We start from the raw sequence: 14,063 nt of genomic DNA on the forward strand, positions 1-14,063 counted from the left end.
CTGGAGAAGGAAATGGCAACCCACTCCAGTATTCTTGCCTAGAGGATCCCAGGGACGGGGGAGCCTGGTGGGCTGCCGTCTATGGGGTCGCACAGAGCTGGACACGACTGAAGCGACTTAGCAGCAGCAGCAGCAATGGGAAATTGTTTTTGGAAATAAGATTTTTAGCCTAAAAGAAATAATAAAGGGAGCAGAATCTCATAGTCTTAAATTTGAATTAAAAATATTAATTCTTGATGTATTTTTTCTTTCTAAATAAATATATATATTTCTAGCTCTATCCTCTGAAAAAGTCCAAAGCTATGATAACCCATTAGCAATGACTATCCACAGCACCCAGATTATTCCCACAAAAGGCAATCAGGGCTCTTAGGAAAAAATGGCTGAGTTCAGATTTGGGACAGAAAATGCATAAGCCAAGTCTGGGGAATCTTGCAGAGAAAGAAAGTAATCAGGCTACAAAAGCGTAATGAGGTTATACCAAAAAGGTACAAAATCGACTTGAAGGGAAAACTCATTATTCTGAAAACTGTTAAGTAATGGGAAAAAATAGAGTACTTTCCCTGCCTTTCTGGTACAAACTGTACTTCACAGCAACTAAATTTTCAGGATAAAATTCCTCTTTAAAGAAGAATCCTTGCCAATTAATATGGGATAAATAAAATAATTTGAAAAAAAATCAGCATTTTGCAATTTGTAATGAAAATAATGAACCTAGGTAATGATCATTCGAAACCTATCATAAAAGACTTTATGAAAGATTAAGCACACAGTCAAAATCACTGAAAATGGGACAACCAAACATTACGTGCCTTTTGATGTGAGGCAACAATATTTAGCATCACTTGTGAAGTATTCTTGTCTGTTTTCTGAAAACTGAACTTCAATATCAGTAAACCTCTATATCTAACTTAAGAGTTTACAGAAAAAAAATGGTGGACAGAGGAACACTAAAATGACACCAGAAAGAAGAGATCTATGAACTCTAGAATATGGGACACTCCACAGGAAAATGTAAGCGGCATGAGAAAAGGAACAGTGAAAGTTGACTTTTATTGACTAAGACTTAAGAGTCATGTCAACCAAAGCAACGGCAAGTCAACTATGAAAACACATTTTTGAGACAATCAGGGAAATGTGAACACTGAATAATTATTACATGTTAGGAAATAATTTTATTAAGTTATTTTGATACAGATGACAAAGATACTCTGGTTTTTCTAAAAAAGTCATCTCTGTTAGAGACATATTAAAGTATTTATGAGTGAAATGATATAAAGTATGGGATTTTCTTTAAAAGTGTTACTGCCAAAGAAAATTAAATAAAAAAAAAACTAGATGGGGGTGGGAAAGAGATAAATAGGATATTAGGAAAATGCTAACAACTTTTGAAGCTGGGTAATGAGCACTTCTATTTGAAAATCCTTAAATAAAAAAATTCATAAGGAGCTAAATATTTCCATGTATAAAATTTTTAAAGAACACTAATTGTGGTTTAATTCTATACTACTATAGGACATTCTATATATTTTAAAACATGTCAAATAATGTAAACATATATTGAATGCAATCTATATACCTATTTATAGATCTCATGTCTATCATCTAGATTAAAGGGATTAAAAAATTATCTAGAAGGATGAGAAGAGAGAATATTAATATTAGTTATTCAGGAAACTTACTTGTAGCAAGCAACTGAACAACTGATTAAACAGGGGTATTAAACAAAATATTCACCCTAATACATTGAAATAAATTTTCCCTATCACAAAGTAAACACTTAAAAAAAAAACTGAAAAATTTCTTTCAAATCATGAAGTCTACAAATACTCACATTTTGAAGAAGCTGCTCAAACCAGTCATATCCAGTATCTCTGCATGCTGCAACCTAAGGGGAAAAATATGGTGCACCTATCAAAATTAGAAATTTACATTAAAACATACTTTTGCTATGCTATAGTCTCAAGAATAAAAATGTTCAAAGTTCTAAATTTAAAAAATTATTTTCATACTTATGGACATAGGGAGAGGGGAGGAGAGGGTGAGATGTATGGAAAGAGTAACGTGGAAACTTACATTACCATATGCAAAATAGATAGCCAATGGGAATTGCTGTGTGACTCAGGAAACTAAAACAGGGGCTCTGTTTCAATCTAGAGGGGTGGGATGGGGTGGGAAATGAGAGGGAGGTTCAAACAGGAGGGGATATATGTATACCTATGGCAAGGTATACATGTTGAGGTTTGACAGAAAACAAAATTCTGTAAAGCAATTATACTTCAATAAAAAATTAAAAGAAAAATAAGAAAAGAAAACTTTTTAAAAAAGTGATTGTCGATTAAATGATTAGAACTAAAAAGAAATTATTTTCAAATAAACTATTTTTTTCAGTGAGCCAATAATCTACCATGTTAAAGAACTTTACTCCAAAAGTATATTAGAAGCCATTCAAGATATTCACCTAATGTATTAAAATTAAAAATGGCATTACATTCTGAATAGTATATTGAATCACACACTATCAGGAAATCTGTAAGGTCTAAAACAATAAAAATGCAAATGTTTGCTTATTTTCCTTCTAGGTAGAAGATTTAAAGACATTAGTAAAACAGAGATGATCATGTAATCCCTAATATAAAAATTCTTAAGTTCAAAACATGAAAAGCATTCTGGGTCAAAAAAATTATAGTTTATGTGTATAATTAAACATGAAATTAATTTTAATTCATGTATTCTGGAAAAAGTAGAAATTACGGTCTCATTTCAGGTTGCTATTCATAGGTTATTATATCTTTTAATCTACCTCTCATTTCCCTTTCAGTTTTCAATCACTGGAAGAGTCTGGAGAATTTTAATATCAGTGCTTAAGACAATGGATGCCCAAAAAAAAGTGGGGGTAGGTAGAAATACCACTCTCATCTTATTTGCATCCCTTGAGTTATCTCCAGAAATATGTAATAAGGGAAGTATCAGAGGGTAACCAAGTATCTTGTTATTGTCTCTCCCTTTATAAGACAAGGCAGGCCTCAGTGAAGTTTGCACCCACAGGAACCACCCTTGTTTCAGTCCTTCCTTACCACATCAGTGATATTTAAAATCTTCCTTGTCATTGCTTCTTTGTCATTGTGTGGAGTTGGAGTAAACCAGAGTTTTTGGAATGTTTCATTTACTAATTTCTAGAAGAAAGAAAAATTTCAAACTAATAAGTACAATGAATGTGGCAAAATTCTTAATCCCAAATTCTCATTAAAGCCCAAAGCAAAAGTATATATATGTGTGTGTGTATGTGTGTATGTATATATATATATATTTAAAACCCTGAAATTTCTGGTATGACATCCTCAGTTTCAAAAAGATCATCAATTAACTTATAAAAATTAGAATTTTTTTTCAGTTTGGCAAAGATTTTAAATGGGTTAATAATATGCCAATGCAGGAGATGTAAGAAAGACTCGGGTTCGATCCCTGGGTCAGGTGATCCCCTGAAGGAGAGCATGGCAACCCACTCCAGTATTCTTACCTGAAGAATCCCATGGACAGAGGAGCCTGGAGGGCTACAGTCCATAGGGTCACAAAGAGTCAGACATGACTGAAGCGACTTAACACAATACTATGTCTAGTATAGAGATGCTGGATATAATGCACTTAAATGCTTTTGATCAAACTAAAAAATAGTTTTGCTGCTTTGGTATAAGTTGTTAAAAAACAAACCAAAATCAAAACCCCAAAAAGAAATACAGGGACAATCACATATACATAAATTCACTAATGAACTCTAACTTTCAACAAAATATTTACTAACAGAAAACCAAGCACATACCATTTGAAAATCAATTTAATTTGAAATAAATTTCCTATATACAATGTAATCTCTACAATGACATTAAATATTACAATTGCCAAATTGGTTTGATAAGATCAGATTTCATTAACTAATGCAGGACCTTGAAATAAAAATACCTAACCATGTCTTTTTCTTCAATTTATAGTCTATAATATTGATTTACTTGTACAGTTTACATATATACATAATTAATAAAACTTATATATATAAAGCAAACATTTAAATTACTTGGGCTTTCCTGGTGGCTCAGCGGTACAGAATCTGCCTGCACTGCAGGAGACACAGGAGACTTGGATTCGATCTCCAGGTTGGGAAGATTCCCCCGGAGGAGGTCATGGCAACCCACTCCAGTATGCTTGCCTGGAGAATCCCATGGACTACAGAGGAGCCTGGTGGGCTACAGTCCATATGGTTGCAAAGAGCTGGACACAACTGAAGTGACTGAGCATGCACACACATGTAAAACGTTAATGAAAAATGAATTTTTAAAGTAGTCAATGTTTTTAACTTACCTTAATGCCCTCTTCATCATTTACCCTGCGAATCATTTTTACACACATTTCTGTAATTTTTGGAAATGTTGGTTGTTCAATACAGATGTCTCTTAAAATCTTTATCACCCTTTTTCTGACACTGATACCAGTATCCTAGGACAGAAAGATATTCTAAATGTCAGAAAAACTGAGATGCCAAGGTGTATGAAATTTGATAAAATAAAATTAGAAAATACCCAGAAACAGTATACATACATTTATTAACATGATAAACATGGTCCATATATTTTCTTTTTAAACACATTTATATTAATCTTATAAATGAGTTATTTAATTATGCTATCTTTGCTTTTAAAATGTAATATCCAACATATAGAAAATATTAAATAGCACTGAACCCAAGAGGAGTGTATAAGCTTGCCAAAATTAAATAGAGTAACAAACATGAAACTTAGAGGACAGTGTTTGGCACTTAAACAGCATATGAAGTATATTTAACAAAAAATGTTTATTTTTAACAAATCTTTCAAACCAGTATCACTATAATTTATAGCAAATATAAGGAAAAAAGGAACAAACCAAAGGAAACAAATCCATGAAAAAATAACAAGACTGGCTTGCCTTTTTAAATCTCTCAATGTCATGGTGGCTATGTGTAAGAAAGAGTTAGAGAATACTCTAAATAAAACAGAGATGAAATACTGTGGTGGATACATGGGTGTTAACTGTACTATTTTTAACTTAACAGATTTCCATAACTAAATCACCTTTAAATAAAAAGTACTCAACACTCATTGTGCAAAATTATCTCCATTATGTAGTGTAGCAAACATGAAAATATTTTAGGATATATTGGTAAGGTAGATGCTGTCAGAGTTCATTATACCTGAAAATCCTGTTGTTTGTCCTTCACTCTTGAAAAGAGTAAGACATTAAAAGTGAAAAAATTCTTCTACTTTTTCCTTAAAATTCTTTGTTTCCATCAAGATTTTATGCTAGTTGGAGATGAAATTATCTGTAACTCTCAGTCCCACAGTATAAATATTGGGCTAAAAGTGATAAATTCTTGTCAGTTTAGGAATACTGAAATCCTGTACCTAATGAATTTCTGTTGAGTTATAGAAGAAGTCAATAACCCTGCAGTGGGTGGTATGGAATTTCAACAGGTATTTTGTAATGCCAATGTTTCCTTTCATTTCCAAGGAAACACTTCAGGGCCACAGAATTCAATGCCATAGAAGAAAAGAATATCTTAGAATAGCATTTCTTATGTTTGCTCTTAAAACTCAAATGACTTTATTTAGCTTGCAGGTATCTGAGTCTGCCATAATTCAGCTTTAAGGAAATATGCAAATACACATAATAACCAAAAATATTGTCAGAAACCAAAGTTCCATATATAGCTCTCACTGAAATAATTCTTCCTGTTTATATACATATATATTTATAATTACTCTAGAATCCTATCCAAAACACTTAACTATGTCATGTAGCTCCTATCATTTACTCTTTGTATACCAGCATAACCAAAAGCTAATAGTAACTGGTAAAAGGAATCCAATTTTTACCAAAGATGTGCTTTACAATATTAAGCAGCCCTCCTCTTGAAATATGTTCTTCTTTAGAAAGTTGCTACAGTTTATATATTAGGTAAGATAAATACAGAATTGATATCTACTTTTTTACCTTAACATTTTAAAAAAGTGATATTAGGAAGGCAAAATTATATTCATAAATTATAATAAAAGTGACATAACAGGCATACCAATATTCTTTCAATCAGCATATCATAATACTGCTCAGCAAGCTGAGGTCGACAAAGGACAAATCGACCTAGTAATTCCACTGCTGCTTCTCTGACACTAGTGGAGTTATCCATTAATCGCCCGTGAACTCCTCGCTGCATATCCAGCTGAAGAAAAATAAAGAAAATATAACTTACACTAAGTAGAGCTAATATTTTAATTTGAATATAAAAGTCACATAATAAGAATAATTTATGTTCCTCCTTACCCTTGCTAGAATACTGGGGTCTACAGCAACAACCTCAGATAAACACTTCATGGCTTTTGTTCGAACGGCAATTGCATTTTCACCAAGAACTCGAAGGATCTGCCAAGCAAATATTAACATTTTCATTAATTTTAGAACATGTAACTTTTTAACAAAATACAGAAAGAAAACATGCAAAAAAGTATAGAAATATCAAACTTACTTTCCTTCAATTTTTATATATGTAAATAAAAAGATCTGTTATACTGATCCAAAGTTTTCACTTAAAACACTAAGGTATGGTGTTCTGTACTTTATGGCCTTTCCTTTCTTCCGTCATTCTCAATTAAACTTGTTTTTTATTGCTATGCTTCATTTGCAAGAAACTGTAGGCCCACTGAAAACTTTCTATGTGTAACTTTAATCAAGGACATTTAGTATCATTTAAATAATAATTTTGGTAACTGAATAATTTGTTTTTATAACATCAATCATTCTAACTATACCATCACTCTACCTGTACCATACAGATACATATCCACTTATCTGTAAAACAAGAATCAACAGGTAAAAAGCATGCAGAACAAACATATTTTAACAAATATGGAACAAAGAAACAAATGTTATTTTCATGATTTTTAAAAAATATCTGTTCTCAACAATGAACAGACATCACACACAAGTTTCCAGAATTAGAAAAATCAGTATCACTGTATAAGGAATTCTGGTCCAGTTTACCTGTGTCAAATAAATATCAAAGCTCTGGGCAAACGGCCTCATAGAGGCCAAGTATCGAACAATCAAACAAGCGTCATCATAGTCCACAGTATCAGAGTTCATTCTGCAATGAAAAGTCATTAAATTGTAATTAATTTAACTTTTTTGTAAAGTAGGTAAATAGATATCAAAGAGACAACTGAAAACATTGGATCTTTTCTTTTTGGATCTTACTTTAATGTGCTGAACTGAGAAGGTGTGGTTTTGATAATGCTTCTAAGAAACTTCTTCCGGTTTTCAGCTCGATGCATAATTTGACCAGTTGTCTCAACTTCCTTTGCATGATGTGACCCTTCAGATGATTCTTCATCTTTTTGTGATTTCATTGCTTTTTCTGTTTCCAGTGTTGTATCACGGAACCACTGGGCAATATAGAATTTACGAGAAAACTGGAAAGAAATTTTAAGGCTTGAGTCTGATGAAATTAGTAACAAAATTTCCAACCTACTGACAAAGCGTTCACAATCAGAAACACAATTATCAAGGTTTACTTTAAAAAGAAGAGTTTAGAACACATGGATAAAACGCTGAAGGTAGAAGACTATAGTTACTTTCAAAATTTTACCTACTTCTTCAAGAAATATACAGCCAATTATTACTGAACTATATTAACACTAAGGTACATGTATAATCTGTTCCTGAGTTTTTTCCCCTCCACTTTATTGAGAAATAATTGACATACATCATTGTAGAGTCTGTTCCTTTCCACAAAGACTGAAGACCTGTAGTAGTTGGCTGAATAGCTTTAGCTATTTCCAACCTCTTTATTTTTAATTCTCCAACTTCTGTAGATGCATATCCCATCAATTAAAAAAAATTAAAATTGCCCCAATATAGTATATAAATTTTACATACAAGCTTATTTTACTAATATTTTGGATATATATTTAAAAAAAACAGAATTAAGGATTATATTTAACATATACATATAAAATTCTAATCATTTTATAAAAATTCACTTTTTATATGCTAATAGATTATTTCATACACTACCTGAGTCAATGATCTTTGTCTCAAAGATAAAACATGGAAAGATTTTGAATTACCCAAGTCACATAATATTAGGACACACCAATATCTGTATCAGAATTTGACTATCACATATTTCTATTTCAAAAATTAATATTCCAATACTGCTCTCCTCTTCATGACATTCTCAGTTTTCTTTCAGACCAAATTTGAAATAAACATGTGAACATTACAAAACAAGGAATAGAATCCTACCACCAGTGAAGGATCAGTCTCCGTGTTTTCATCCAAGTAATCAAGCAATGCTTTTTGCAATTGCTGTATTTCATCTTCCCCTCCTGAAACCTATAAAACAAATCAGGTAATAACACAAAAATATTACTAATATATTTTAATAAATCATCTACTCACAAACAGAAATCTGAGGGAAAAAATCTTATAAATGATAAAAAATGTACAGGTATAGTTAACTAAAAGGAAGAAACAGAAGAATACTGTTTTTTGAAAAACATTATATACTGATAGATCAGGTTACTTTCATGAATTACATGTTAACTTTTTATAAGGAAGTTCATAGGGAGCTGACATAATAATTATTAGAAAAATGTGTATGTAAATCTTCAGAGGTAGGAACCTCCTAACACTGGTTTTCTATTTGGTAAGATACACCTCCAAACTTCTAATCTAGTAAATGGAAACTGTTACTTGTATTGTTATGTATTATGGATATCTTTGAGATATTTTTGAAAAAGAACATTCTGAAAGGGAAATATTTATAATTAATACAAAATACTTTATGTCATGTAGATCAAATATACAGCTGATCTGGAAGCAGAAAGAGACTGAGTCTTCAGGTCCTGTCAAGAACAATGTTGTTGTTTAGTTGCTAAGTTGTGTCCAACTCTTTTGAGACCCCATGAACTGTATCCTGTCAGGTTCCTTTGTCCATGTGATTTTCCAGGCAAGAATACTGGAGTGAGTTGCCATTTCTTTCTCCAGGGGATCTTCTAGACCTAGGGATCAAACCTGTGGCTCCTGCATGGGGTACGCAGATATTTTACCACTGAGCTACCAAGGAAGCGCTTTCAAGAATACAGAGCAGGAAATTAACTCTGAGTTGACATTAATGTCTATAGCTTATACTCTGGTTTTACCTGTGTGAAATGCCAAATAAATGGTTTAGATTATATATCTAAGCAGAAAACAAAGATGAGAATAACCTGTGTTCTGAGAGTGTAGTGAAATGGATATATTCAGAATGGTTTTATTTAGTTGCATCTGGGGTATAGATTTTTCTTCTTTAAATTTTCAATTTTATATTGGAGTATAGCTGATTTAACAGTGTTGTGGCAGGGTCAGGGAGACAGCAAAAGGACTCAGCCTACATATAAACGTATCCATTTCTGCCCAAACTACCCTTCCATACAGGCTGCCACATTAACACTGAGCAGAAGTTTCTGTAGTACACAGTGGGACTTTGTTGGTTATCCATTTTAAATATAGTTGTGTATACCTGATTCAGTAATTCTAGGGAGACTCCTGAGAATCTGCATTTCTAACAAGTTCCTAGGTGATATAAAAGTTGGTGCTGCTTGTCTAGGGAATCATAATTTGAAATTCTAGGGTAATGGTGACATCCTCTCTGCTCAAAATGCTTCAAAAGAAAATAAAAATGAATATACAAACACATATGTATGTATATTCTAAAAGAGAATAATAAAGCAAATGCTAACCACTAAAGAAATCTGGATGAAAGATTTGTGGGAGCTTTTTGTGCTATGCTTAAAACTTTTCTGTAAGTTAGAGGCATTTGTCATGGCCAGCATGGATATGGTTATGGACATTAAAAAATAAAAACGAGTATAAAGAAAATGAAAAAAGTTTTACATGGTAGGATTACAGATCATTTGGGCTACTTGGTGGCTGAGATGATAAAGAATCCTCCTACAGTGTGGGAGACCTGGGTTCGATCCCTGGCTTAGGAAGATCCCCTGGAAGGGGGCATGGCAACCCACTCCAGTATTCGTGCTTGGAGAATCCCCATGAACACAGCAGCCTGGCGGGCTACAGTCCATAGGGTCACAAGTTGGATACGACTGAGTGACTAAGCATACACATATCATTTACCTGTCAATTTTCTTAAGTTATCTTAGTATTACTATCAACTCCTCCACAATTTAAAATAAAAGTATTGTTAAACCAAATAGAAACTAGTATCATACATTCATAACAGAAGTTCACACACACAAAAGAAACTTAACTAAGGATTATATAAATCATTTGAAAGTTCCTGTTATACAGAATTCACCCTAAGGTATATATTTTCTCTGTGGCACTTTCAGATGATTTTATTCTGAATCTACAGAATGAAATCCAACACTAACATAAGAATACCTTAAAAAGTTCCTAACTATTTATGACTTATCCCCATAATATAAATTCTTTATCTCAATACCTGTTTTAAAATTCGTTCTATAGACCCTTGATCCATTTTGCTTGTAACAGCATCTTTCCTCAGTCGTGCAGCAACAGTTCCAAGGTAATCAAGAGATGCCACTCTTAAAGCCATCTCTGTTGACTTGTTACTGAACTGATGAACCTGCATATGAAAAATAATTTTAACTTAAAATATTTTTAATATCAGTTTATATAAATTCCATATCTATGCTGTTTTACTTGAAATTTAAACATTTTTTCCCCTGTCATATTGTCCCACAAAGTAATTACCCTTTAAAAATTTTTTGTTTTATTTTTTTGGCCGCATCCTGCACCTTGCAGGATCTCAGTTCCCTGACCATTGACTAAACGTGGGCCATGGCAGTAAAAACCCAGAATACTAACCACTAGGCCACCATGGAACTCCCATTAATTGCCTTTTGAGTTTCCAGAATTTTAACATTTTCATTAAAAAGAAAAAAAAATTATAACTAAGTCTTCCTAAGAACACAGTCACTTTCTTTAAATGTAGGCTCAACTGTATAAAATGGGATTATAACTAAGAACTTCTTAGGATGGAATTACAAAGTCTATAAAAAATATCTTGGTTTCAGAATAGTATTAATATATTTTCCAACTGACAGAAAGTAAGGTTCCCAAAGCTCTGTAACAACTACACGAGTCCAAATGTAATTTAAAAATAAAAATCACAATAGCAGTTCCTTGTATTTATCTCCCTTACGGTATTACATGAGGACTAAAATGTGTCATGTTTTTAGAAGTACTCTTAAAGATGACAGAGTTCATATTAATCAGTTTCATGCTTTGAAATGAATTAACTATAATAACTTATGACTCTGTGTTGAGATGCTTTTAACTAATAATACTTTCAAACAAATAAAAGAAGTTTTTTAAAGCACTGCTATCTTATGTAATGAAATGAAAGCACCAAAAGTCACAACATTTTAAAATTTTATACAAGGTACCGACAGTATTATGTACAATAATGCACATGCAAAAATAGAGATGCAATGGTCGTATTTCCTTACACATTTTTAAAGAATTCATCATCTGTGAATCAGAGTACATCCTCATTATGTTGTCTTCTAGTAATCTAATAATCTTTAAATGCTATACTCTTACCAACAGTCTCCCTAACAAACTAAGGAGTAGTTCAGCAGCTGGCCATTCAGGCTTATTGACTGTTGAAAGAAGGTCTTGAACAAAATTTTCAAATAGTGGTCTGTAATCTTCTTCACCTTGCTTACTACCACATCTGTTCAAAGATAAATAATGAAAAAGCTGTAGTTTAGGTGACATGTTCACCAACATGACTGAAATTCTGTTAACTAAGTTTCTCGGCTTATATATCTAAACAAGGTATAACAGAGCACATTAAATAAAATATGGTTTAAAATGAATCTATTTCTCAAGCTTCATTTTCCCCCCTACTACAGGAAATTAAATTCATTTACTAATATTAACATTACTTTCTGGCACGTATAATACATTTTAAATAATGATCACTGTTTTTCTATGAGATTACTATAAATTCTTCTGAAAACTAAGTAAACCTCTATCCCTAAATTTTCCTATTCAACCAGAATGTCTGAAAACTCAATGAAAAATTAAAGAATTTCAATCTTGTACTTTAGCTTCTAGAGTTCAACACACAAGAAAGTTCATGAAACTTTAGATTTTATAATATTCCAACTGCCTCATTTTAAAAGATAAGGATATCAGGAGTCAGGGAGATATAGTCAGGGTTTAGACTATGGAAGGAAGTTCAATTAATCTTTTACATAAAAGAAAACTATTATCTCCATGGGGAAAAGAAAAATCAGATTATGTTAATTTTACTCACTTTTTAAGGAAGATGGAAAGGAAGTTTTGGGCTGTTCGCATGGCTGTTTCATAAGAATTGGTAATGACAACATCTTGGTCAACCTAGATTGAGAAAAATGGATGGACATAAGAAATAACCAACAAACAAATTATTTCAGTTGCTACTACCATGTTATTACTGACTATAAGGGCAACACAATTAAACACTAAAACTTTATGAACTTCCCTGGTGGTACAGTGGATAAGAATCTGCCTGTTAATGTAGGGGACACAGGTTCAATCCCTGATCTGGAAAGATCCCACATGCCACAAAGCCTGTGCACCACAAGTACAGAGCCGGCACCATAGAGGCCGGGAGTCACAACGACTGTGCCCATGAATCTCAACTACTTGAAGCCAGCACACCCTTGAGCTTGTGCTCTGCAATAAGAGAGAACACCGCAACGAGAAACCTATGCACTGTGACTACATAGTAGCGAGCATTCTCACAACTAGAGAGAACCTGCTCACACAATGAAGACCCAGCACAACCAAAAATAAAGAACTTTTAAAAATACTAAAACTTTAACTAAACTCTTATGTGTAACAGAAGATACAATTAGCACTGTTGTGTTCAGTCCCTCAGTCATGTCTGACTCTGTGATCCCATGTAAGGTAGCACACCAGTGTTCATTTCCTTAACTAGCTCCCGGAGTTTGTTCAAACTTATGTCCACTGAGTCGGTGATGCGATCCAACCATCTCATCCTGTTGTTCCCTTCTCCTCCTGCCTTCAATCTTTCCCAGCATCGGGGTCTTTTCCAATCAGCTGGTTCTCTGCATCAGGTGGCCAAAGTACTGGAGCTTTAGCTTCAGCACCTGTTCTTCCAATGAATATTCAGTGTTGATTTCCTTTAGGATTAGCTGGTTTGATCTCCCTGCAGTCCAAGGGACTCTCAAGAGTCTTCTCCAGCATCACAGTTTGAAAGTATCAGTTCCTTGGAGCTCAGACTTCTTTATGATCCAACTCTCACATCCATACACAACTACTGGAAAAACCACAGCTTTGACTAGACGGACCTTTGTCAGCAAAGTAATATCTCTGCTTTTTAATAGGCTGTCTATGTTGGTCATAGCTTTTCTTCCAAGGATCAAGTGTCTTTTAATTTCATGGCTGCAGTCACCATCCACAGTGATTCTGGAGCCCAAGAAAATAAATTCTGTCATTGTTTCCATTGCTTCCCCACCTATTTGCCATGAAATGACAGGACCGGATGCCATGATCTTCATTTTTTGAATGGTGAATTTTAAGCCAGCTTTTTCACTCTCCTCTTTTCACCTTCATCAAGAGACTCTTTAGCTCCTCTTTGCTTTCTGCCATTAGGGTGGTGTCATCTGAGGTTATTGTTATTTCTCCCAGTAATCTTGATACCAGCTTGTGCTTCATCCAATATGCTTCATTCTTAACATATGTTAAGAATGAGAAACATGTGTAACAAATGAAATACGAATGGTTGTTTATTATGATTTAGGTCAGAACAATTTTGATAGAAAATACAAAAAGAATTTGAAAAAAATTTGCAGGTTCAAAGTTTATGAAATGCTGGAATATAATACTAAATAAAATTCAACTCCATCATTAGAAATTTAAAGATCAGTATATAGGTTAATTCAAAGTTGTAGAAACCTGATACATGAATAAACATTAAAAAAATTCACTAGTAACCA

At 33.1% G+C, this 14,063-nt stretch overlaps 1 protein-coding gene across 5 annotated transcripts in view; it reads right to left on the reverse strand.

The window, feature by feature from the left end:
- Positions 1-14,063, reverse strand: part of NIPBL (NIPBL, cohesin loading factor) — a 198,557-nt gene that overhangs the window by 35,583 nt on the left and 148,911 nt on the right. For all 5 annotated transcript variants that reach the window (XM_018065528.1, XM_018065530.1, XM_018065532.1 and 2 more), the window contains 11 exons: positions 12,377-12,459; positions 11,656-11,788; positions 10,532-10,675; positions 8,332-8,421; positions 7,282-7,496; positions 7,069-7,171; positions 6,352-6,450; positions 6,104-6,250; positions 4,357-4,491; positions 3,078-3,176; positions 1,835-1,888 (listed from right to left, as the gene is read on the reverse strand). In XM_018065528.1, the coding sequence (XP_017921017.1) occupies positions 1,835-1,888; positions 3,078-3,176; positions 4,357-4,491; positions 6,104-6,250; positions 6,352-6,450; positions 7,069-7,171; positions 7,282-7,496; positions 8,332-8,421; positions 10,532-10,675; positions 11,656-11,788; positions 12,377-12,459 (1,302 nt within the window). The remainder of the gene's footprint in view (positions 1-1,834; positions 1,889-3,077; positions 3,177-4,356; positions 4,492-6,103; positions 6,251-6,351; positions 6,451-7,068; positions 7,172-7,281; positions 7,497-8,331; positions 8,422-10,531; positions 10,676-11,655; positions 11,789-12,376; positions 12,460-14,063) is intronic.

Source organism: Capra hircus, chromosome 20 (assembly GCF_001704415.2).
Source record: "Capra hircus breed San Clemente chromosome 20, ASM170441v1, whole genome shotgun sequence".
In the NCBI taxonomy this organism is placed as follows: Eukaryota; Metazoa; Chordata; class Mammalia; order Artiodactyla; family Bovidae; genus Capra; species Capra hircus.